Genomic DNA, 26,517 nt, shown 5'->3' with positions numbered 1-26,517 from the left:
CTGGAAGGCAGGAGCCATTGTTTGAACCTATACAGAGAGCGAGGTGACAGGGCGGGGGTGACAACAGCCTCAGCTAGCATTCAGGAATGGATCGCATACTCCCAGCCACCAGTCACCGAAAATACGCTATACTTTATTCTGCGTCTTGACAAATCGCTGATGCATGCACCATGACAGGCCGAGAATCGAACCGGAAACCAGCCCCACACCATTAACAGGTAAATAGTTATATTTTCTACTTCAGTGCCGTAACAGTTGACAAGGTTTCACGTCTAGTCGCAAATTATTTCAGGGCGGAGAAGTAATTTCCCCAGATAAAATTCCCATTATACACAACTCCCATTATAAACACTAAAACAATCAATTTTTAAAGTTATAATTGACAAACCACCCCCACACACACTTAATTTACACAGCATTGTCTCCGTCTCGGAGCAGCAGAGATTCGCTGGTGTTCTAATAAGACCAGAGGGAGGGAGTGCATACAGAGGACCCGTTTCATTCACCTGCAGCCTTGAGTCTGACGGTGCAGAACAGCAGAGCATCGGAGCGCAATACACATCCCTGCTCTATCCCACACCACACTGCAGCACTGGCCAGACAATGTCAGTTTCCATCCCCGCTTCATCATAACAACACACGCGAGTACACACATTGAACAACACACGCACTCACAAGTGCACACAACAAAGTTGCCCGACCCAAGGGTTGGGCGGGCTCGCCTAATTTCATGCATGGTAACATTTTTCAATTCCACCCCTGTGCCCTTACACGGCGCACATTGTAGCAGACTTTAATTCTGCAGTGAGGCCTTCAAAGTAAAAGCTTTGGAAAAGAGTTGAGCCAGTGTTATGAGAGGGGGAGACTTCCTGCCACCTGTCTCGGCTCATTCAACACACAGCACTCCTGAAAGTCCCCTCCAGTATGTGTATTTTTTAAACGCCTTTTAATGCCCCAAATGGAGTATAGAGGCCCCGGTCATGCTCCTTTGATGAATAACCCGATTTCAGTGACGACAAGTCCACTCCAACGTTTAAAGCTGCGTAGCAAAACGTCTGAACCACAAACCAGCAGACCGAACTGGCCTCTCACCACTAGCTTGTGGTTGGAGGACTTCCAGTGATGTAAAAACCAGCCACACACACATTAGTGGTCAGTTACCAATTTTGTGGCGTGTCTAAGCACTCTCCTGGGGTGTGTAGGGACAATGCTTAGGCTGTTTTCACACGGCAGGAAGATGCAGAGACTGGGCTCAGGGTTTCCCACAGCGGTCAATAGGTGACCACTATGGCACAGGCCTGACTGCCTTTACAAACAGATATGACAATGTGCCCGTCCAATCAGGTCAAGCATCTGCCCTCTGGTTGGGAATATAGGCTACTAGTAGCTAGGGCTGGGCGATATATCGATATTTATATTTAATTACAGCACATTTGTTCCAAACAGCAGTTCCGAACCGCACCTGGCGCCTGCCATTTCGTAACTCTGCTTATGTCTCTCCCGCTCTGCCTCCGGCTCACACACAGTCTCTGCCCTTTTGGCCTTGATATTATATATTATAATGTTCTCAAATATGAGGCGGAGGCAGTGCCTAGTCCACGGTTTATTCAACCATCAAACTGTATTCAATTCCAAACGGCAGGAATAGTAATGGTTAATCCTCCCCCCCGCCCCCCCCCCCCGACAAATATCGATATTTATCTTATATCGATATTCTGCTTGAAGATATCGAGATATGACTTTTGGTCCATATCGCCCAGCCCTACTAGTAGCCTATACTATTACAGCATAGCCAAACATTATAAACTAGTGGTGCAACGGTTCACGGGTTACCCGTGATCCGTACGGATCAACCCCCACAGTTCGGGACGCAAGTGATCCGCGGATCGGCTGATAAAAAAAAAAAGTTGTGCGTTCACGTGATCATCGCATGTTTAAGGACAATTCCGGTATTTACAACATCATCAAGTAGCGTAGCGAAATACAGTTTCTGTCATGTTTTATTTGGCGTTCCGTAAATCCCATTGAAACGGAAACCGGAAGCGGAAATGTTTATGTTTGGTTGTAGTCTTTTCGCTTGGTTCTCCGTATCAACAGTAGGGCTAGAACCGAGCGAAAAGACAACCAACCCCCCTTGCAATGAGCAATGAGTCTTCCAACAGAAATCAACGGATTTACAAAATGCCAAATAAAATACGACAGAAACTGTATTTCGCTACCATACTTGATGAAAAAAAAGATGATGTCTGCATTGCCTGGGGAGAGTGTAGACTCTAAACTCTCCCCAGGCAATGCAGACATCCTGAATTTAATTCAGGATTATTTACTATCGATGTTAAAAAGAAGGAATAATGCCTTAGGTTGCAATTCTTTTAAATATTGACTATGTTTAAAGGAAATAGGATTATTGCCTAATTTTTCACTTTATTTAGTTTTTACACATTTGAAGAATTATTTAAAGTCACATTTGTCTTGTTATCTTTTTTATTGTTGTTGATCCGAAAATGATCCGACCCGTGACTCAAAAACCGTGACACGATCCGAACCGTGAGTTTTGTGATCCGTTGCACCCCTATTATAAACCGTAGGTTAATGAATATAAACCATCTCTGAAGACAGTGGACGTGCTCTGTGGTGGCGGAGAGCCCTAGTATCTATCTGATTAAGCACGGTATTCACATCCGATCATGAAAACCAATCCCTGGAGACAATGTAGAGGCCCTGAACTGATTTTTTTTTTTTTAAAACGCATGCTAATGATCGGTGCCAGTGTATAGAACTGCGCCGCCATTTCATTTAGCAGAACAGCGATAAGGCCCCGCGAGGTATCGACGGAGATGACGCCTAACCCTAGCGCGAGTGGGAGTGGGCATAATCCCAACCTGTCGGGATTGGTGTTGTTTCTGTGTACACTTATGTCCTTACAGCAAACAAAGCCCACAATTAGAGCTCAGCGATAAAGCCATCTAAAGCTCGGAGCGGTCCAAACCCCTGTGGGTTTGGCGGGGTAAGTTGCTGGAATCTGACCGGGTATCACCGGTGTCTCTTTCCCGCTTTAGAGCCATTGTTTCTGGGTTTCCGTTCTCAGTCAACACCGCTAGACTTGGAACGAGGATTTGCCATCACAGTCGGTCACTGACACACAGTGGGAATATAGAGTCGACACGCACAGCTCGATACTTTGACTCTTTTGAGTCACTGTCGGAGCCTTCAACCATCCGAGTTTCTAGTTGATTATCATCCAACATATAATATAATTAGTATTAGTTTTTCGTACCAATGGTTCAGTGCCTTTGTTAGTGCATGCTATTGATGTAGGCCTATTAAAATGTGCTGTTGGAAAGATCTAAAGCCTTAATTATCCAAGAGCAATCATGTAAATGAAAGTTGAAAAAAAAAACAAAGGCAAATATGACCCACGTCAGGAATTGCATGAAAGGTCAGAATATATATTAATATTAATATATTAACATATTGTAGTTGGCTGCTCTCTGAGACAATTCGGCTTTTTGACCGGACCTGCCTGATGACTGACCAAGCAGAAACCCGTCTCTCTCTGTTTCGGGGAATGAAACCCGCCTGTCAACGCGTACGGCTAAGCTCGACCACGGGAGCTGGAGAGCCTCACACAACGGCCGAGAAACTGGGGGAGGGAGGGGCGACTCTTTGGGATGTTTATTTTCACAACATTGCCTCCGCTCCCTCTCTCCAGCTCTTAAATCTCACCCCCAGCGGTCTATTTAACGTGTTTGAGTTGGTTATTATACTGCACACCATTATACATTTTTAAACCCACGTTTGTTTGACTGTATTTGAGTTGTCTCGGAGCGATGATTCAACATAACAACACACTATTGCCTGCAGCACCCTACAGTAAACCTTTTTTTTAGGGATGCACCGAATTTTCGGCCACCAAAAATGGCCCAAAAGCGCATTCTCGGTTTTCGGCCGAAATACTTTTATCACCGAAACAACACGGCCGAAACAGAAATTTGTGATGACGCAAACAAAAAGCGCGGCCAGCACACGCTTGTCTGGATAAGCGCCAATAATTCTGCGGTGTCGACGTTTTCAATGTTTCTGAGAAAGACCCACGTATAGCAATTTGCAAAAATTGTAATGCCGAAACTTCAAGAGGGGGTACATCTACAAAGAGTTTCTCCACGTCGGGTTTAATTTATCACTTGAAATCAAAACATCCTGATTGTCATTCTCAATATGAGAAGAATGCGGCACAGAAAATAAAAATGAATCCGAGCACGGCCAATCCATCTGTAGTGGATGGTTTTGATCTTTCAGCAGGCCGGTCAGTTATAGGCCTGTAAATTATTATTTATTTGATGTACACATAAGTGGGGCAAGTTAAACATTTTATTTTGAATTTTATTTTATATTGTGCAATGTTGCAATGTTAGTGCTAAATAAATATTTTCATACTTTTGTAATTGATTTATTCTTTGAATTGCAATGCCTTGATTTGAATGAAGTTAGTACACAGTCATAGCCATAAATGCAATGGTACTAATAATTGGCATAATAATTTATTTCGGTGTTTCGGTTTTCGGTTTTGGCCAAGAATTTCGGTGCATCCCTACTTTTTTTGTGCTTACATGGGAGAATTGTACACTGACAAACCTGCTGGTGGATAAAATACATGGTTTTGGCACCAAAACAGAACATCGACCAGAGTTTCATTTCATGCTACAATGCAGCTGCTGGAAGAACAAGATAGTAGTCTGTAACCATCAAACAGACTCCAGACAATCTATTCCTCCCCTCCGCCCCCCAGTAACGGTAATATAGTTGACAGTCACCATCGGGAGCTATCAAGTCTCTCATCACCCCGTGTCAATCAGGATGAATCACCATAGCAACAGACATGCCGGCACGTCAACATCTGCGGTTGAACCATCCTCATCTCCAATGGTCAGGCCAAACCCTTCCAGAAAGAGCGAGGACAACTTTCAAGACACAGAAAAATAAAACTACCACCTGAAACTTTTCTTTTAAAAGCGCCAGGAAGACCATGACCACAAACACATTATATTTAAGCCAGTTAAACCAAAACATCGACCGGGGGCAACTGACACAAAAAAGGGCACCTTTCCCTCTGGGGCAGCATGTGGCCCAGGAGGTAGAGCAGGTTGGCCAGTAACCAGACGTTTGCTAGTTCGATCCCCGGCTCTTCCCCAGAGTGTCGAGGTGTCCCTGATCAAGACACCTCACCCTAATGGCTGCCGACGAGCTGGCTGTCGCCTTGCCTGGCAGACACTGCTGTCGGTGTGTGAATGTGTGTATGAAGGGGTGAGGGTTGTAAAGCGCTTCGACACTGGCTAGACAAGTGTTGTATAAATGCAGTCCATTTGCTTTCACCTTCACAGTACAGACAACGACCAAAAAAATAACAACAACAGCACCACCAGAGGAAGTTAACGAGCGGGCGGCCCTCACCGTTCACAGGGGGGGGCGCAGGGCGGACCTGCGTCGGGCCCCCGCCGGCCAGCGACCGGCTCAGTCCCGACCCGGTCCTCTGAAACCTCCGTAATAATCCCCTGCGAGACATGAACCCAGCGCCCGAGGGGTCGTGGGGGAGCGTCCGTGGTCTAAAGTGCCTCCAGCGGCAGGACTTTACGCTCAACAGCACCCGGGCCAGGTCCACGGCGACGGAGGTGGTGCAGGAGGAGGAGGAGGAGGAGGAGGAGGAGGAGGGAGGAGGAGCGGGCAGGAGGCGAGAGGAGCCGGAGGTAATGGTGTCTGAGGTACTGGTGTTGGAGTCCCGGAGCGGAGAGCTCAGCGCTGGGGGGGGCGCGGAGTCCGGGTGCTCGGGTTCCGGGTCCGAGTCCAGGTTCTGGTAGACGGGGTCCAGGTCGGTGTGGGCGCGGTCCAGCAAGAGCCTGCAGCGCAGCAAGAGGAAATAAAGAGTTGTTGAGGATCACTGATAATCAGTGATCAGCTGATGGTGTTCAGAGACTAGTATCAAATGTGTGATCAACACGGCAACATGACGAAAGAAAAATAGGATAATGGATTCGGCAAGACGGTTAGGGATAACCGGATGACTTTAAATATCAGTATCACTACATAAGCAATACAGAAATATAGATTTTACAGATGGGTTGGGGATAAGGTATTCATGTCAGAGATACTATAGAAAAGTGAAAAGGGATTTCTCTGGAAGAAAATAAAAAGTAGCATGTCGATCAAAATCCTGGCCCCCGAAAGTTATACTTTTAAAGAAAAACGATTAGTCAGCACTTGTTAGCGATACATCAAACGACGACTCAGCAAACCTATACGCCTCCAACGCATTGGCAAGAAAAAAAACGATAACTAAACGTCTCACAGAAGAAATGTGATTGTGTTAGAAATGAAATCCAAACAAAAAGGCCATAGGGGGAACTCCCAGCTTTCTGAGGAACAGCCCCAAGTCCCATCTAGACAAAGCTTGATTGCATTTGCAATTGGGTGGGTGTCTGAAGGAGACACCTTTTCACCCAGGGCCTTTCATCAACAGGGACCAGCCACGGTGGATATCACCGTGGTCTTTCTGTTAAAGGACTGATAATACGAAACAGGAGAAGGCACAGAGTCACTATTTCAGAGGCAGCATAGAGAGGGCTTATGTTACCGGAATGCTTCCTTGCCTGAGGCAAAACACTTTATCAAAAAAAGATATGCAATTAAAATCACCAGCACTGATACATCTAACACTAAACAGTTTACCAACAGTACGGAGTCGACTTCACACCACAGTTTAAACGCAACGTTCCAATCTTCTATCAACCAAAAGGTCCTACAAGCGTTCAAAAGATTCCCAACTTTCCAATCATCCAACTTCCTTAAAAAACTTTCCTGCTGCTACACTTTCACATTCGCCGAACGTCTACAAACTTTCCAAACATCCAACTCCTTAAAACTTCCCCCCTGCTCCAACGTTCCCAAACATCTTCTACACAGACACACTAACCCAGACGCGAACTGCTTCATTGCCTGAGGCAAAACAAACTTTATTCACTAAACATATGCAATTAAAATCACCCGCACTGACACTTCCAATACCAAACAGTTACTTTCCAACACAGAGTTGACTCCTCTCCACCGTTTTAACGCAACTTCCCAATCTTCCGTCAACCAAAGAATCCTGCAAGCAATCTAAGTTTCAAACGTCTACGAACTTTGCAATCGTCCAACTCTTTAAAACTTCTAGAACCTCCCCAACCCTCATCGTCTACACACGAAGCAGAACCAACGACAACGGACCGACTCCCAGACGGGGGTCCGGGAGCCGTCCCCACGGCGGGGTACTCACCGTCCCCCTCGACCGGTGCGCCGGCGGGCCTGCCCCAGGCAGCGCCGCGGGGCCGTCAGCGAGGTCAGACAGTAGCGGTAGCGGGGGTCCCCCTGACCCCCCTGAGAGGGGCTCACCCAGGGCCAGGTGCTGCTCTGATCCTGGCGAGCCTGGTGGGGGGGGGGGAAGAGAGAGAGAGAGAGACAGAGAGACAGAGAGAGAGAGTTAGCCTTTATTTGTGCAACAGTTAATAAAAAAAACGCATTTAATGATGCAATATATTTAGATGTTACAATAGATCTTGACGTCTTCCGATTGTTGTTACCATCCCAATGGGGATTTATGGTTCCCTGGGCAGTCCTTTGTTGTGCTACTTTCACTACCAAATGTGCATGTAAATGTCCCCTCTGGCTACAGAGTCACTTTCCACAGAAATATTGAGAGAGAGAGCAAGAGGAGGAGGGAAACGCGAGTGTCTATTAGGAGGTGTGAATGAAAACAAAGAACAAGAGCAGAGGAAAGGAAAACCCCGTCAACAGATTGATCTGAGCAGCAAAGCATAGAGAGAGAGAGAGACAGAGAGAGGGAGAGAGAGGGAGAGAGGGAGACAAAAGAGAGAGAGAGAGAGAGGGAGACAAAGAGAGAGAGAGAGAGAGAGAGAGGAAGACAAAGAGAGAGAGAGGGCCAGCACGGCAGCCTGACCGATGGCTCTATAAATAGCAGCAGATGATGGTGGAGGAGGGGGAGAAGAGGGGGAGGGGAGTCACAGGAGGGCACTCACGGCGTAGTATTGACAGCCTGCTTTCCTCCTGAACGCATAGCCGCCATCTGGGTCGTTCTCTTCCTCCGCCTCCGAGGAACCAGAGAGGAGCTGACACACACACACACACACACACACACACACACACACACACACAGTCAATTTATGTACAGTCACGCTCGTGACAATCGTTCACTGAAATGTTGTCACAATATTCATTTGGTTGGCACTCGGTGTACCGGATAAGACACTCAGATTACTCATTGTTTTGGTTCGAGTCCATAAGGAACAGGTGTGGCTGAGGTTTACAGGAAACATCGGGGGCACAGGCCAGATCCTTTCAGCCGGCCCACAGCGGTTCCAAGGAAAAACACAGTGCGTGACATCATGCGGGGTGTGGTTCCCAAACGGGACCAGGGAACAGGGGGGGGGGGGTACCTGGGAGTAGGACTCCTCGTCGGAGCTGGGGAAGTCGTACTGGTTGAGGTCCTTGGGGCTGAACACGGCGGGCCCCAGGTGGGCAGGGGCCGCGAGCGGGGGGGCCTTGGGCTTCTTCTCGTATTTCCTCTTGGTCCGCACCACCTCGCTCTTCTCCGGCTGGGGGGGGGGGGATGGTGGTTAGGTCATTGTTGTTGTGCTTGGCGATACGTCGACGTCGGCGTTTTCTTTTGCCATTTATTTATTCAGCAAGGTGCAAAACGTCTTAAAGATACGTTAGAACCTCAACAAAATAACGCCTCCTCCCACTTTCCATCATTTTAACAAAACCGAACACAATTTAACCACGCCATTTGATGCATTTCCATTATATTACTTATCAACATGGGACACCCACATTAAGTCCTTGAAAGGGCCCGTCTTTATACAGTCAGGGAGGTGTCACATCGACAGTGTTCAATGCCCGTTCCTCGTTGGTCACAACCGCTCTGCACAGTAATCTAAAACGCAGCGCATTAGTCCGGTTCGTGCGTACGTGCGCGCGCGTGTGTGTGTGTGTGTGTGTTTCGGAGGGGCACGTGTTTGCCTGTGTAAGTGGAAGGTGAGGTCGTGTGGAATGCCGAGCCATTGATATGCAGATGGCGGCACGTGCCATATGCTGCCGTGGAAACAGATGGCGCTCCTAAACCCCTCCCACCCCCACGGCTACAAACCCCCCCACCCCCTCCCTCCCCTACTCTACCGTCAACACACTCCATCTCTGCTGGGGGGAGTCAACCCTCCATTCATGCGTAAGCCCTGGGGAGTGGTGGGGGGGGGGGGGGGGAGACGACACTGGAGTGGATTGCGTTGGAAGGGCCCTCGTCACCACGGGGCTACCGTGTCAATATGCAGAGTAGTCGCCATGGCGATAAGACGAGAATTACTCTGGTGACGGGCTCCGGGAAAAACTGAACAATGGGAAGGAGTGAATCAGCTGGCGGAGGGAGGGGGAGGGGGGAGCGAGGGGGAGTCGGAGGGGGAGGGAGGGGTCTGTGGGCTTACATAAGGAGGTAATTAAGAGGTAATGGGGGGGCGTTGGAGCAGGGGTTGTGACAGAGCGGCTTAATGAAGCAGTGTGCTGCGTTGAGGCGCACACGGGGCCAACGCTGCTCAGTATGGAGCAACAAGGGGAGACGAGGAGCCAGCACGACCCCATAAAACACCGCCATGATGGGGATTAGCAACACGCGTCGGTGGAGGAGTCTAGTGTGCAGCGGAAGGCAGGACAGCCCCGCGAATCGCCGTAGTAACGACGGCTTTGGGGAGAAACGAAAACTCATAAATATGTTATTTCATTTGGCTGCAATAAACGCCAGGCCGCGGGAATAAAAGGGTAACGTTGATACGAGTCCTCGGACAAGTATGTAATGGGTGATTCACTTATTTGAACAGTAAGGGCCGCACGTTAAGACTTCATTTCATTCACAATTCCACATCCAGCGCATCATAACCCCGTGACCAACAGCAGGAGTGCAGGAAGGGCGGGGCCGTACCTTCTTGTAGTCCTTGAGTTCCAGGTGGTCCTGGTGCCGGTACTGGCTGTTACTGGACGGCGGAAGGATGGGCATGGTGTACACAGGCTTGACCAGGGCGCACTGGGCCAGGGTCTCCGCCATCACCTCGCTGCCGTAGTCTGGAGTCACGTATCTGACGGACGGGGAGAGAGAGAAGGTCAGGGTCGGGCTGGCACGTCCGGCTGCTGGGAGGTGCGGTGTTTTGCCGAGTCATGGTTGGATGCACAGCGAAAAGAGCTGACCAATCGCTGATCGTGAAGTACAACGTTGGACTCTTTGTTTTGGTCATCACGACAAGGGCATGAATTTGTCGATTTGCTGGAAAAATCCTATTGCCTGCTTTAACGACACCATTATACGAGTGTATCGCCTTTGTATTCTCCGATAGTGGTTTCTGAATAACCATCGGTTTATCCCCAACGGTCCACCAAGTCTGTGTGGAAAACACATCAATTACCACCCCCTGCCAGACACCAGCAAAACCCAAAAAGATCCATACACGCCTTTAAGACAGTAGTGTGTGATAGTTGCGTACTCTTGTGTATAAAGTATTCACACACTTGATAGCGTCGCAACAGTGCGGCAGGATGTGGACTTCTACACGTCAGGGGAACTGGTATAAAGTATTCACACACAAACAAGGATGCACGAGTTCTTGAACAGAGTATATGAGAGGGCAGTGTGAATTCCTAATAACACCTCTTTCAAAATAATAAATCGACCGCAACCAATTTCTGTCCCTGCCTCAGCACCACTGTCCGCACCACAGGAGAGAACCTTTCGTCCGGGCACGTATACATCGATCTGTTCATCGACGGTTGCGTAACTACTGTCCACGACACACACTTGATAGCGTCGCAACAGTGCGGCAGGATGTGGACTTCTACACGTCAGGGGAACTGGGTGAGGCATAAACCATGCGGCAAAATAGGGGAAGGCATTAATCATAAAAACGGAAGGCATAAACCTAATCAGAAGGAAAATTTGGTACGAAGATGGCTCGGGGGAGAGATACACAGTGGACAGTGTGTATACAGCACAGCACCGGTGTCTCTCTCTGCCTTCCACCCCCGGTCTGATATCATAACCGAGGAGACGTCTCCCCTGAACAAGGTCGTTTGGGGAGTGGAAATTGGCAGGTAGCGGCGGAGAGCAGCGGACAGGAGACCCGTCTGGAAACCGGGAGGAAATTGAAATGTCACCCTGAATGAAACCAGGGAAACGGACGAGGGGGGCAGCAATTTAGGCCCGTTCTGACAGCCGCTCTCCTAGGGACCTCATTCCAGCAGTGCATCGTGTCTGTGTAGTGTATAGAAATATATATATATTTATTTATATCTGGATCGCTGGAAGGGACCCTGGGAAACCAAATGGAGTCCCAAGGGCCATCAAAAGAACTTCACAAAATATTTTTGCTACGCGTTTCACAAAACGCTAAAAAGTGAAAAACCTCACATGGAACTACAGCCTAGAAGCTGTAGGTTCAGCCGCCATGCAGGTGTGTCTGCATTAAAACACAAAACAATTTCTCTGTAAAATAATTAATGGACATAGTAAAAAGGGTCATTAGCACGGGCAGCGTAGCCTGACCGCTGGGTAATATTTACACCGCTCCCGCCTAAAAAAGGCCCATTCATGGGCGATATCCATGACACCAAACACACGCGGAGCCACACAAAGGACTGGATAAGCCATTACTCACACAACCTCAGGCCCAACGCTCGTACCTACAAGCACGGACAATAAAAAGCAGCAACCAAAACACAGTGCAGCCAGAGATTACGAGTGTCCATAAAGAACAGTAAACAATGGAGCCTTGTTCTTGGCTCGACACACGGAATGTCAGATCCGCCGCAACGGTGGTCAAAGGGGAATCGTCGAAACGGAGCACGTATCAAACCTAACACACCCACGCACACTGTCTGGTTGCTGATAAGAAATTGCTTGTGTAGCAATCGAAAGTGTTGCAATAACTCCAGTTTCGCCTGACTGCATGGATTGTACTACCACTCTTGATTCTGCCAAGCGAAACTTGAATTTGTGAGTTTACCTGTACTTGAATCTCTTATTCTGCAAGTGCAACAGTGCATATGGTTGACTACTCGCTACTGCACTATTCATATTGGCATTGCTGAGTAGTCAACACTGCATCGTAATTAGCATTCCATGCCATTTAGCGCTTGTGGCAGTGCACCAACACCAATTGCGTGCAGCTCAAGAAACACTGACAACCGTCCGACAAAACACTGCAGTTCTCATAACCATTCTGTCTGCCCATTTGGGCCCCTGGTGGCATTAAGGAGGGGCCCTCCTTCTCGTGTTCCTTCTCACGGTGTCATCCCTCCTCGTTTGAGGAGTTGTACCCCTGGCCCTTAAAGGGGCTTGGGGTTAGGGGCCGTCCCTTGACGCAGATACTGTGATTTAAGGGCCATGCTAGTGCCTCGGTGGGCCCCCCCCTCCCACCCGGGCTCGGCCCCGTCCAGAGCCAGAGAGACCCCAGGAGTTCATCACAGCCGTCTGTGCGTCGGGGGGCGTCCTACCTCTTCTCCACGATCTCCAGGGTGAGGTGCAGGAGCTCCCTCTTGCTCTTCTCTCTCCTCTTGATCATCTCCAGGATGGTGACCGCCCGGCTCAAGTCCCGCCGCAGCTTCAGCATCTTCTCGTACGACGCCTCGTCGTTCTTACGGTTCTGTGGGGATGGACCAATGAGAACCCTTAGGGGCGAATAATCACACTGCTTCACTACGGTTTCCGGTGTGTGCTATTGTAGAAGCCAAGCAATGAATCACAACATTTTTCCTGTTTGAAACGCACACTTGATGTTAAGCTCTTCAGACCCAGGCTGTCATCGCTGCCCGGGGCTTAAACTCTCAGAATATAAAAAGGAAAAAAAGGAACGCCTTGGCCGCCAATGCTCCAGCAATCCTTTGTGGGAACCTTTGACAATAATAATCAATGATTTCAAATAAAAGCCCCCCGCAGCCCCAGCCCCGACCCTTGAGTTACTGTGTTCTGCGAGACCTAGTGTGTGTGTGTGTGGGGGGGGGATAGCCGGGCGGTGGCCGTGCATAGTGGCACTGCTGCAGCTGTCAGAGGGGGCGTGTGTGTGTGCGTGTGTGTGTGTGTGTGTGTGTGTGTGTGTGTGTGTGTGGGGGGGTGCGTGTGGGCTTTCCAGGTACTCTCCCAGCCCAGCCAATTACATTGACGGGGGGGATCCGACGCGCCCTCTTGAAAGTCAAGGGGGGTCCATGAAGAGCCCTTTTCATTTCCTTGACATGATTTGATGTTCAGGCGGAGGACTTGTTGCTATGCGGGTGCGTGTGTTTGCGTGCGTGTCTGCGCGCTGATTGGCCGCAGGATGAAGTGTGTACGTGCCGAGTGCCACCACACTGTGTGAGAGTGAGCGCGTGTTTGCATTAGAGTGAAGAACACTGCTGGGTACAATCGACTTGGAACACGGATGCCTGAGTTCAACAATGGAAAATTCTCTTGAAGATTACAGTCTTGCTGGCTGAATATCCCAACTCGAACTGTACTACGGTTTTCTGGTGGTTTCTCCACAAAGGACGGTTCGAGAAACGATGCAAATAATATTATGCATTCATATCCTTTACATTGCATACATTCAGTTTGATTTCATGTCCAGTCGATTACTTTGCAGCTTGTATTTCCGCTGAGATACACCCCAACAAATCTCTTGCCCGCGAGAGCTTGAACCTCATTTATTGTCGTTGTGCGCCAACGGCAGCGAGCAGTCGTAAACTGAAACGTACTCCCCCGCCGGCCTTATGTGTGGTCCATAGTGCTATTGACCACGTACCTCTGGGATTCTGAAGGCCCACAAGCGACCGTTAAAGACAGGGCCGTGGGTGGACCGTCCTGAGAGAACAAAACATAAACCGCCCCCCCCCCCCCCCAACACACAACCTCTCAGTCTCACCTTCCGGGTCTGCATCTTCTCGGTCCTCCGGCGGAAGCCGACGTAGGGGTCGCTGGTGCTCGAGCCGTCCCTCTTCTCGTGCTTGACGCTGGGGATGAGGTAGCCCGCATGGCAGCTTTTCCTCTTGCGGCTCCAGTACTCAAAAACCTCCTTGATGAGCTCGTCGTCCTCCTTCAGCAGCAGCTTTGCCTCCTTCAGACTGACGAGCTGCGTGTAGCGGGGGCGAGAGACACCCACGTGCATTGAGTTAGCGGTGATAGCAACTCCAGTTATATGCATAGAAGACACTTCCATATGTATTACAGAGTATAAGCATGTCAAATTTGTGTCTTACAGCTGTAAACGTGTAGCCATTTTACAATAAATGAGGATCCCTATCCTGGACCACAGTTTAATAACATCTGGAACCCGCATGAACACTTCACTGTAAATCAGAGCTCATAAGGTTGAATGGCTGAAGATTCCTATGCAGATATGTCAGCACGACATTCACTGTTTAAAGCGTGCTCCCTGCCTCAGACAAGCACTGTGACTAGCCCTGTGCTTTATAAATACAACTGCGGTGCCTAGTTAATACAGAAACAACAGCAAAGAGGGAACTAGGACAGGGGACACAGCCGTCTCACTACATATGTATAAAGGCTCAGAGGAGCTGCACACAATAGTTAGCAGATGTCAAATGAATGAGGGCTACCGCATTAAGTAATTAATTGGTTGATTCACGCTAATGGTGAATCTACCTGTTTGTAACAAACATTGTGCGGAGCGGTGCCACTGTGGAGCTCGTAGAGGTATTGGTTTGTTTCAGTTGTGCGTCCGTGATGTAGGCAACCACAAGTACTATTGCATCAATAAACACCGTCCACTTGTGTGTGGATTTTATTACGTTGGTGTTTTGATTGACAGGGAACGGATACTGCTCAGCATACACAAGCCCTTATATACAAACGCTCTTCAGGACAACATGTGTGGTAGTGAATAGAAGACTCTAGCCTAGCAGTGTGAGACACACAAACTAAGGAAAAGGAGTAAGAGGGAGGTTGAATGGGGGGTGACTCTAGCCTCCTGCAGCAGGCTGGGTTAGAGGTGGCGCTACATGCTGAGGTCCGGGCAGGGAGGTTCAGGTGATGCTCTGAGGTCGCCCGTACCTGCTGCCCGCTGCCCTTCTCCAGCCGGTCGATCATGTCTTCCAGCTGCAGCGCGGTGATCTCCATCTTCTTCTTCAGCTTGTTCACAAACGTCTCGTCGTCCGTGTCCAGGTCGTAGTCGGGCTGCTCTGCGTCCAGACAGAAAGCTGCTAGGGGACCGAAGGGGCGGTGGCTGTTAGAGGACAAACTAAAGCCTGAAGAAAACACAGGTCAACAAAACCAAAACAACCCCAAACACCAATAACTACCATAGCACCGGCAGAACTTTTTTGTGAGGATTTTGAGCAATTCCCAGACTTGTACAATCTTATCTTTCATAGAGTTTAACAGAGTAGTTTTTAGTGGTGCAACGGTTCACGGGTTACCCGTGATCCGTACGGATCAACCCCCACGGTTCGGGACGCAAGTGATCCGCGGATCGGCTGATAAAAAAAAAAAGTTGTGCGTTCACGTGATCATCGCATGTTTAAAGGACAATTCCGGTATTTACAACATCATCAAGTAGCGTAGCGAAATAGTTTCTGTCATGTTTTATTTGGCGTTCCGTAAATCCCATTGAAACGGAAACCGGAAGCGGAAATGTTTATGTTTGGTTGTAGTCTTTTCGCTTGGTTCTCCGTATCAACAGTAGGGCTAGAACCGAGCGAAAAGACTACAACCAACCCACCTTGCAATGAGCAATGAGTCTTCCAACAGAAATCAACGAATTTACAAAATGCCAAATAAAATACGACAGAAACTGTATTTCGCTACCATACTTGATGAAAAAAAAGATGAGGATGTCTGCATTGCCTGGGGAGAGTGTAGACTCTAAACTCTCCCCAGGCAATGCAGACATCCTGAATTTAATTCAGGATTATTTACTATCGATGTTAATAAGAAGAAGGAATAATGCCTTAGGTTGCAATTCTTTTAAATATTGACTATGTTTAAAGGAAATAGGATTATTGCCTAATTTTTCACTTTATTTAGTTTTTACACATTTGAAGAATTATTTAAAATCACATTTGTCTTGTTATCTTTTTTATTGTTGTTGATCCGAAAATGATCCGACCCGTGACTCAAAAACCGTGACACGATCCGAACCGTGAGTTATGTGATCCGTTGCACCCCTAGTAGTTTTCCACTGTTATTGTACAATATTGTGCATTTTTGCTTTTCCATCCCTCATTCTGTAGAGCCCCATTAGCCTATGAGTCAGACTCCCACAGGGATCTGTATGGACCACAGAGATTTGGGCCAGACAAATTCAAACGCTCCCAGGGTAGTTACATAATCCAGTGTTGAGACTCTTCACAAACGCATCCAAATTCAAAAAGGCCCTCTCCAATTTATTCTGATTCAACGGCATTTAGAGAAGTGAGCAATTCTGTCGAATCCAAACCCTTATTCGTAGTAACGGTGCATAACAGCAGGCCAGCTGTATCCCTCCGTGAGCCTTTACTCTGCTGAAAATACCCTTGTTTACTTTCTGAGTCACCAGCGTGTTGGGAGGCGGCCACACCCCCGAGGTCATTTTAACATCGGTTTTGCTGATGACATAACCATATTCATCGGCCAGGTTGCCAGATCCCTCCCAGTAAGGAGTAGTTTCCTCATCGCAGCAATACAGTCACAGACATGCCTCCCAGGCATCCGAGGATTAAGGGAGGAGCGTGTGAGTGGGGGGGGGGGACAAGTACAGCTACATAGGACATACTGCGCTATTGCCCAACCACATTTCACCACTGAAGCCATGTTGGACATTGTGAACCATTACCAAATGCCTGAGGCCAGTCCTGGCGATGCCAAGAGTGGAGTTTACACGCCTCACAACAGCAAACTATTTGTAGATTCAAGTTTTTTGAACATGGACAGAGCAGATCATAAGTTGCGCTGACATCACAGATATAGTTTTATGCGTGTAAACACACAGCCACATGGGGACAAAACATATCAGCCCTTTCCCGGCCTCTAAACATGTGGGCAGATATTGGCCGAGGCATTGCGAGCATAGCCTGCTGTCGTTGAGCTAGCCTACGTCCATAAAGTCTTCCCCAGATTTTAACAAGAGTCCATCGTGGAGCCAGCAGCCACACAGCCCTCTCTGAGTCTCTCACAAAGCAGTCTCAAAGATCAGGGTGCACCTCCACAACCTCTCCCTCTCCCTCACTCTTTACTCAAACACTTAAAGACAGCAGGAAGCCTTCAGCATCAAACACCCGAGCACAGGCGTCCCACCGGGTGAGGCATTCACTTACCCTCAGCTCACCTTTCTCGAGCCATCTCTCTCGCTCTCAATCTCACATGAATGCAACCTCGAACACTTCACAGATCACACACACCTTAAAAATTCCACAAACATTTAAAGCCAAACAATTATAGCTAGTTTATGTCTCATGCCTTACTACTTCTAGAAACCGGTATAACTCTCTCTACAACGCACGCACGCACACACCTTTACCTCAAATAACCCTTGACTCTTGCACAGAGCCAGAAAGATGCAAACAAACACACAATGCAAACATAACGGTAACACCCTTTGAAACAAGCAAATACACCAATGTATTTAACAAACCTTAAAAAGGAAACCATTTCAAACAAATCCCTTCTTAGCTTATCCAGACTAGCATCAAATTCAACAGCAACAGCATGGACTTATAAGACCTGTTGACACAGTCACATAATCTCAGATCCAGCAGTCCTACGTTATAAGCTAACTTCTCTGGGGGAGACAGCACAGAGCCTGGGAAAGAGACCAACAACTGGACATTTTCCCCTCGATTCTAGTTTAGTTTGATCGTAGAAGGTATATTGTTAGAGTGGACGGAGCTTTCAGGAGGGGACTTTAATAGGTTTGGTTTTACAGTGTTCAGTCTACAAAGTGTCAATTTGAAACCTTTACACTTAATTTTATATTCTACTACTCCACCTGCAGCAACATGATTGGCTCACACGAACCGTGACCTTTGTGTACCGTTACACCCCTAGAACAAAGTGAACTGACCGGTGAACTGACAAAGTGAACTCCCCCATATCTGAGCACGTCTCCCATCAGCTTTAAGATATTAATCTAAAATCCTATTCGGGAGAATACCGTCCACACTACACAGGCGAGAGGGCGCGGGCGGCAGCCTACTCACGCTGTATGTGAATGAGCTGCTTTGGCATCTTGAAGTCCCCGGGGTAGAGGGACTCGTAGTAGGCGATGTCGCTCTGGCCCTCGGGCACCGGGATCACCATGCTGTCGCGCTTCTCCCCGTACACCTGCTGCGCCGAGATGGCCCGCTGTAGGTGGTGCTCCTGGGGGGGGAGAGGAGGTGAGGAGGAAGAAGTCTCACTCAGAGGTGTTTCATGTGTCCTTCACAACTTAATATTTAGCGCATCATCTTATCATGAGACTTAGGAGGAAATAAACATGTACAGGAAGCGATACTTGTGATTGAGATGCAAGAAGGGTGCCAGGTTAAACCCCAACATTTGGGTTTAACGTAGCACCTTTCGGCCACAAGTCATACACTAACATGAAAAGGTGCAAGGAAAGATTACTCTTTCCTTGCAACTTTTCTTCACATTTCGCAACTTTAGAACCAGTTGACGGGGTAATATTTTCACACAGTGGCTTCAAACTATATTATGTGCCTTCGCAATAGACTTGTTTATGCTTGTCCAGACACTAGATTAAACCAAGCGCACCAGTTTAAGGTTTAGTCTGCTGGCACACCTCAGCAGTTCTGCAGACAGCTACACTTTACTGACGCGGTATATTAAAGTGGCCATTAAAGTGTTACCATGTATATTTCAGGGCACAACGTGTAACCTGGTGGACTCAAGGGGCCAGTCCGCTCCATCGGATTCGGTTACATTGAATTTGTTTCTGAAAGTGTTTATTCTGCCGTCGACTGCAAAACAACAATTAAATAAAAGTTGCCCACAAGGACGGAGAAAGCGCAATCCAGGCCAGGAATTCAACCAATTAAAATTTTTTCAACCGTGGCGAAATACAGTCACAGAACTCTTAACCTGATAGTTACTCATTCACAAAGCAGTGAGGGGGTGAGAGCAACAGCAAGCAGACCTTGACAGTGTTTTGCTCTTGTAGATTCGACATTACATTGCTGACGCACGGAAAGATAAATGCCTTTTAAAGAATAACAAAACACAAGTGATATTGTCGGTGACTCAAAGGTCAGGTAGTAATTGTTTCACTCTTCAATGAAAAAAAATCCAGCAACCATTTAATAGCAATTAATCAAGTGCTTGCAAATATCCACAGACGCTAGCAAACAACCCAATTCACTTAATCTGACTAAGAGAAAACAAACCATTTTATCACCCACAGATCACTTACTGCCTGTTTGGTGGAAGCTAATGCAGGTCCGCTTTGACAATTACTTAACACAGACGTGAGGAGGGTCTCAGGTTTTTAGCTTGCGCTACGACCACAGACTTCAGAACCACAGGGGATGTGCAGTGCGTTGTTCTACATACTAGCGCGCTCACTAAGGAGGCAGTATGCCCTGTAGCGATGCTGAACTGTGGTCCTATGCAATATCCTCCTCTGACAATTTACCATCTTAGCCTTCAGGCTCAAAGATGCAGAATGCATTTAAACTGCAACATCAGGGTTTGAACCCGGAACTTTTCAGCCAGAAGCCAGAACACCCTAAACGGCCCCTCGACTATCCTGCCCATAATGCTGCTTCAATTTCCAATTTTTCAACTTTCCTGTCTTCACTTAGCAGTCCGTATCAGGCACACGAGCCTAATGGAAGAATAGACTCTGTAATAGCATGCAATAGCATGCTTCTAAACTACACAAGACTCAAGCAGCAGCTCCTGGGAGAACCTCCAGACCACCTCACCCAGGAGAGAGCCACGCGCTCCCAGGGACACAGCGCTGACCTCCCCTGGGTTCCGTCCGACGGGAACGCGCACAGGGGGAACCAATGACACACACGGCCATGATGGGAGGACCAACCCCCACCCCATGCGCTGGGTCTCACCTTGAGGCCGGGGGCTTTGTCTGCCCAGACACCGAGGGGTACACCCTGGGACCGCCTCCAGCCCGGGGGTATCCTATTGTACCCCGAGGGTTTGATAGAGACCAGACTGCAGACTATAAACACGGGGGCCATTTGCAACAGTAATTAGGGGGAAAGTGGGTCCTTCATGAATGGCCCACAGGTAGGAGGGTTTGAAACTTGCCCCGTATGACTTCAGGGGGGACCCCCACTCCCCCCGCCCACAGTTTCCACAACAACCACCGTCTCAACCCAGTTTAAGAGCAGCAGATGCGGAGACGACATCAACTCAGCCCCCCCAACACACAGTCTGTTCTCTTAGGGTTCTCCCAGAGGAACAGATGGAACGATTCCCATGCAGGTTACCGTGGCAACCAAAGTGTGGCCTTCCGCAGGTGATGGAGGAATGCTGAGGAAGTCTCCTTAACTTGGAGGTGCACAAACACTTATTTTCCCTTTCAGACACATCCCACACATTACCTTGACGATAATGTGTCGTACTCCTACTCAATAAAATACATTCAGGATGCACATGGAGCTATCTCATCAGCTATCCAATACAGCCTGCAGGGCCAACACAGTGCTATAGCCCAAATACTGAGAACCATCAAACAAGGCCGAATGCTTCTTAAAAGAAATGTGCAGACAGATATATTCAATGAGTGTCCATTTTGTTGTGATACAGCTTAGTCATATACATGTTTTAAGCGCTTGCAGATAAATGTCCGTAGCTGCTAAAGCAACTACTAGCACCAAGAGTTGCTAAGCAGCCAGTTTGTTTGGCCGCTAGCGGTTCCACGCTGATGAACTGATCAACACCACAGCCAAAACCACTGCAGTACATTAGCAGAAGCATGCTATACTACGCAGAGAAAGAAAGCAGTGTGGTTAGAGTTTCAACATCAATGTCCACAGCCTAGCCTGTAGGCATCCTTTCGCAAGAGGTCCCCTACCGACTCCTAAAAGACAGCATCTGAATCCCCTGCAAGTAGCCTTGGATAACAGCGCCTGCTGACCTACACAAGGATCAAGCAGAAGGTCATGGAGACCCTCCAGACCCCCCTGCCAACCCAGGAGAGAGCCACGCACTCCAAGTGACTACTAAATTATCTCTAAAAAATAGCTAAATTGTTAATAGTAGTTAAAGTGATAAATAGTCAAATACAGCTGGGATATTTGAAGCATGCCATGGGCGATGTGTTCCCAGTGAGAGGTCAGTGCCTGTACAGGCAGGCTGTCAACACAGGAACACAGCGTGTCTCGCTGGCCAGAATGTAGGTCAGGCTGCTAAGCCATGTGTGTAGTCCTGTAGTAAAACGGCCTGTTTACCTCATCTGTCACTCCATTACGTAACAGTGTCTAGTGGGCCGCTTGTGTGTATGTGGTTGGGCAGGGGAGATTTCTGCTGATTTTACACCACTTTCCCTTGTTTGTTGCCACTCTTCAGCAGCCATTGGGATTCAGAGTGGCAATGTGACCAATCGTAGTAGAGGAAAAAGGTAAACAAAGTGACCTGGCAGATTCCTTGGCCTACACTCCCACTTGTGATGGCCGATTTCGAAACGGTTCTATCTAATCACACTCAAACCTAGAAAACAATGACCCATTTGACGAAAACCTATGACACACTAAACCAACAAAATTAACTAGTTCAATAATGACCAGGTTTTGGGGTTTAAAAACAGCACATACTAAATACCAAGTAGGCTAGGCTTTTGAGGATTCAGCCTCATCTCAAAAGGCATTGGTAGTAAACGTGGTAGAGAGAGAACAATAAGGCTAAATTATTATTGACATTATAAAATCAGCCTCAATCCGTTCATTGAAGGAACCACATAATTGCCTCCTTTGCATTCAGCAACACCCATATAATTAGCAAGTGACAAAACATTCAAAAACATTTGCATGGGGTACATTAGTTGTAGTTATTTTACAAGCTGGCTAGGTTCCTGCTGTCAGTTTGCGGATCGTTTTGATTTGAGGATAATGGCTGATGATGATAAACAAAATCATCATCAGCCAAGTATAAAGAAAGGATCACAGACTCAATGAACGTTTGGATGAAAGAAAAAACGGATTAACTTTGTTGCTGTGGGCTAAACTGTAAAGTTAAAGAGTTCCTTTCAGGGGACTCGGTTGCACGGGTGACTCATTGCTGCATGAAGTCCACCAGTGCACGGGGTTTAAAAACAACAGTTACCACCATTATGGTTATATTTCGTCCCCCTGCCATTTGTATCATACACATCATTTATATTATACCGTTTGATTTGTTGGCCCTGTTTGTTCCGTTTTCTTTAGCGTTTATATTTGTTTTCATTAGCACTTTGTATTTGTATTGTTCCCCTCCGGGAGATAAATCTCATCGCTGTTAAAATAATAAAGCATGTAGCCTCGAAACAACTACAGAAGACTCAACAGATGATTTGCGTAAACCAACTAGTCCAGAGCGGCGAACACAGACATCACCGGTGTGCAGACAGCCCATGCTGGCTGCTGGAGCTGTCAGCGGCACGCTGCTCGCTGTCAGAAGCCCCCGTGCTCTCTGTCGCCCCCTGGCGGCCGCACTCCGCCACCGGGCTCCCTGTCGCCCCCTGGCGGCCGCTCCACGCCGCCGCACTACGCTAAAGGCCCGGCGCGGCCGTCCCTCCACAGAGAAACCCAACAAAATGGTGGCGGAAACACGGGTCACGTGACTCCCTTTGTGCTCTCGGTGGCGGTTTGGAGCGGCGCCTTTCGACACAACACGGGCTTCGGGTCGAACACGAAATAAAAGCGACTTTGCGATAACGTTCGCGGCGAAACCGGGCCGTGAGACGCGTTACACGTCGAGATCCGTCGTGTAGTCCGCGGAAGACAAAAAGAGTAGCAATGGCGGCCATTTTGCCACTTTGCCTGCGCAGGCAGCGCCTCTCCAAATGAAAAATAAGGCAAAAGGCGATCCGTCATGAAGTGCAGAAGCAGCGCTCCCAACATACCGATTCCTCCTCCTTCTCCATGCCGGTCGGCATCTGCGGCACGGCCCGGTTGATGGAGGCGTACTCGTGCAGGTCCGGCAGGTCCTCGCAGCGGAACACGGGCAGCGGCTTAGCGGCGTCCAGCGCCCGGGCGCGAAACGACAGTTTACTCATTTCTCTACAATATGCAGCGCAGCATGAACCTATGCGATCCAAAGCCAAGATGAACAGCAACCCTGCTCCGAGATCTCATGGAGGAATCTGGTGTTTATCCGTGAATCGATCGGTGGGGACGGCGGGCTTCAAGGTGCGGTGCGAACGGAGCCGCGCAGGCCCGGGTGTCGGTCGCTGTCGGTCGGTCTCCCTGTTCTCCGCGGTCCGCTGTTCCTCCCTGGTTCAATACGCCATGGCCAACATGGCGGACATTACAGACTCCTCGCAGGGCTGTGCTGTGAGTTTCCGCGCGGCCCAACCCCCTCGATCACAATGCAGCCATTCCCACGCAGCGTCGTACGCCTGCGCGCCTCGCCGAGCCCTTGGGATGCGGCGGAGAGGAGGGGTACGGCCGATGGATGGATGGATGCTGATAAGGGGGTCGGGTGGGTAAAGTTTGGATGCGAAACTTTTTGGGTGGTACACTTGTGACTTTTAATATTATTATTTTACATTCGATGCGGAAATGGGATTGATGATGTAAAAAAAAAGCTCCTGATATGTGTAGATTAGAGTATTGAATGATTATTAGACTATTATAATATTAGATATTCTAGAGTGGGAATGTAGGAACATTTACACATGCTTACATTGATGAATACATAAGGAATGCTTTTTATTCTTGTAAATGCATTTAATATTGGTACAAATACGATATACTATGGTAGGCTTGTGGAAACTAAAGTTATTTAAATAGAATATACAATACAATGCAAAATGAAAGCGCCGGCCAGTTTATACGGTCGGACCAATTGTTTGCAAATTACGCCGCCATGTGGTGGAAACGTGACATTGCGGAAGCCACGGCCTTGATAGTTACACAACTTTTTATGAACTAACTTCAAAAATACACCAAACAAAAAAATGAAAATGAGACAAGTACGGTTATAGCAAGGAAGATAATCATAATTTCACTATGGACGTCAAGGAGAAGAACACAAAAAGAACAGCTAGCCTACTTCTATCAGGATTTCCAACTTGTTTGTTTGTGTGGTTTTTAATATATTACAGAACAGCCATTGGTACCAAAGTCCGTACTCCAATCAATGCAGATTTTCAAGTCCATAAGTGAAGTGAGGACATATATAAAACCATTCGACCAGTTCCCAGCCCACCCACGACGGTAAGAGAAAATTACTTGGTTTATCTTTAGCTCAATCCTCCTACACATTACTCTTACTTATTTATCTTTATTTATACTAACTTCCCCAACGTGTGATGGAGAGTATCTGGAAACCAGTCTCCTTGCATTACTTTTAGAATACTTAAGCAATTCATATATTTCCCCATTTATTTCTGGGGGCACACTATCCCAGGCAATAGTAAAACTTCTGACTGGGGCAAGTAGGCACCGCCCCAAGCTGCCAATTTAATCTGAAATTAGCAAAATACAGCCTTCCTAAATTTGTCAAACCCTGACAAAGCTTTACTTCGATGAAGTCTGTCTAATTACATTACCCATGACGCACCCTTTCAAACACTGTTTGGTTTAACTTAAATTTCTCTCCGTCTGGAACAGTGAACTCCTTATGTTACTAGTTTACCTTGGGGGTGAGGGAGAAGTCCTTCCATGGCTGGAGGTAATCCCTTCAGAGGACCCACTCAATATGCATGAACATCCGTCTGGAAACGGTGCAGGCCTCCCTTATGCACGGGACAGCAGAGCCAGGGTGTGAGAGAAAGTACTGGGGGAACAGCCTTTTAATATAGGACACCTGGGATGTCAGGCTCTGTCAACATGGTACAATAAAATACAGAAGCCCAGTTTGGATAACTACAATGTAAACTGTAAATCACCTCACTAAACACAGATTCACTAGCTGCCCACATCCACCATAGCTCATTTGAATGGCAGAACGACAAGCATAACTTTAACTCATGTTACATGACTATGAAAACAAACAACCAACATGGATTGACAAGCCGCCCTTATCCTCACTACGTACACAGTATTGTAAGCACAACGTTACCGAATACACCCAATAAACAGCCGTGTAACTATTCGACAGAGAGAGAAAGAAGGGGGGCGTCTGATAAATGTCAAGCTGTAATCCAACACCACAAGGTGTGTTGGACAGCAGAATGACACGACAAGGGCAGCAACCACCACCACCACCACAGCCCAGACCCACTGCACAGACCCCCCAACAAATAACACGAGATCCGTCGGAAAAACGGGGCACTTTGTGTTGTTTGAGGGGTTTCACCGGGCTGATCGCCCTGTGCCTCCCAGCTGTGTGCACTGGGGAGCTGGGGCTATGGCTGACAGCTACTCTGCTAATGTTAGCTCAGAGGCTTGGCACAGATCCTCACCCTACAACCCATCACTTCAGTCTCGGTGTGGATAGTGTAAACGATGACCAGGCAAACACTTTTCTTTTGTCAATACATGCCGATTCGTAGCCTAATCGATGGTGGTAAAGGAAGGAGGAAGGAAAGGGTGCAACTTACCTGCTGGTAGCCACCAAGCCACAGGGGAGGACACCAATGATCTCCTCCTGGTTGTCATGCTAGCGACTGTTACGCCAAGGCCGAGAGGATACTGGGCTGTAACGTTATACCGGTCTACTGCGAAGCTGTTTCCGGTCTCTTACGTCCCATGGGTTGGGTATGGCGGTTCACGGTTTTAGAATAACGTGAAGTATCTCAACCACAAGTATAATTTATATTCGAGGTTCGACGTAAGAAATGATATGGAAATGTTCGAAAAAATTGATAAATATCTCTCCACCGGAAGTACCTCTCTTGCCTCTCGTCGCTTAATCCATAGAGCTGAAAGTCCCGCCCTCCCCTCGCCAATAACGCGCAATTGGAGCAGAGCGGTCCTGGCGTTCCGCCTGGGAATGAGGTTACGCTACGCATGGCTAGCTCCCTTTAATGACACCTGAAAACGTTCAGATCCGATGAAAGTCGGTTAAAGTCCGTGGCGAGAACAAAAACATGCTTGATCCATAAGGGGTGTCGATGTTAGTCATATATCTTCATGGATTCGCTGAGGTTACTTCGAGAGAAAAGCTTCAAACTGACCACCAAGCCACTTTGCATCTGAGCTGTGATTGGACAGCGAAGGCGACCAATCGCCTGTGAAGAGTTGAGGGAACGCTTTCTCTCTCGATGCAAATCCAGCCAATCACAACTAGTGACAACAATGAAAAAATAAAAAAGTAAGTGCGCGACAGAATAACAATAATAGCATAATAATAAATAGTATTTC

At 47.9% G+C, this 26,517-nt stretch overlaps 1 protein-coding gene across 3 annotated transcripts in view; it reads right to left on the bottom strand.

Annotated features, from left to right (window-relative positions):
* LOC307088424 (enhancer of polycomb homolog 1-like) overlaps window positions 1–26,055 on the bottom strand; it is a 31,817-nt gene extending 5,762 nt beyond the window's left edge. The window contains exons 1-11 of one of the 3 annotated variants that reach the window (XM_079754319.1): window positions 25,755–26,055; window positions 24,848–24,947; window positions 18,253–18,412; window positions 15,131–15,279; window positions 13,983–14,189; window positions 12,583–12,731; window positions 10,022–10,175; window positions 8,487–8,645; window positions 8,070–8,159; window positions 7,310–7,458; window positions 5,452–5,894 (exon numbers count right to left, since the gene is read on the bottom strand). In XM_079754319.1, coding sequence (XP_079610445.1) covers window positions 5,452–5,894; window positions 7,310–7,458; window positions 8,070–8,159; window positions 8,487–8,645; window positions 10,022–10,175; window positions 12,583–12,731; window positions 13,983–14,189; window positions 15,131–15,279; window positions 18,253–18,352 — 1,600 coding nt within the window. In that variant the 5' untranslated portion in view covers window positions 18,353–18,412; window positions 24,848–24,947; window positions 25,755–26,055. Of the gene's footprint in view, window positions 1–5,451; window positions 5,895–7,309; window positions 7,459–8,069; window positions 8,160–8,486; window positions 8,646–10,021; window positions 10,176–12,582; window positions 12,732–13,982; window positions 14,190–15,130; window positions 15,280–18,252; window positions 18,413–23,111; window positions 23,572–24,847; window positions 24,948–25,754 lie in introns of those variants that run through there. The other 2 variants (XM_079754317.1, XM_079754318.1) reach the window with 2 other exon arrangements.
* Between the last annotated feature and the right edge of the window lie 462 nt (window positions 26,056–26,517).

This window comes from Pollachius pollachius (genome assembly GCF_949987615.1).
Source record: "Pollachius pollachius genome assembly, chromosome: 17".
In the NCBI taxonomy this organism is placed as follows: domain Eukaryota; kingdom Metazoa; phylum Chordata; class Actinopteri; order Gadiformes; family Gadidae; genus Pollachius; species Pollachius pollachius.
This window is presented reverse-complemented; position numbering and strand designations above follow the sequence as displayed.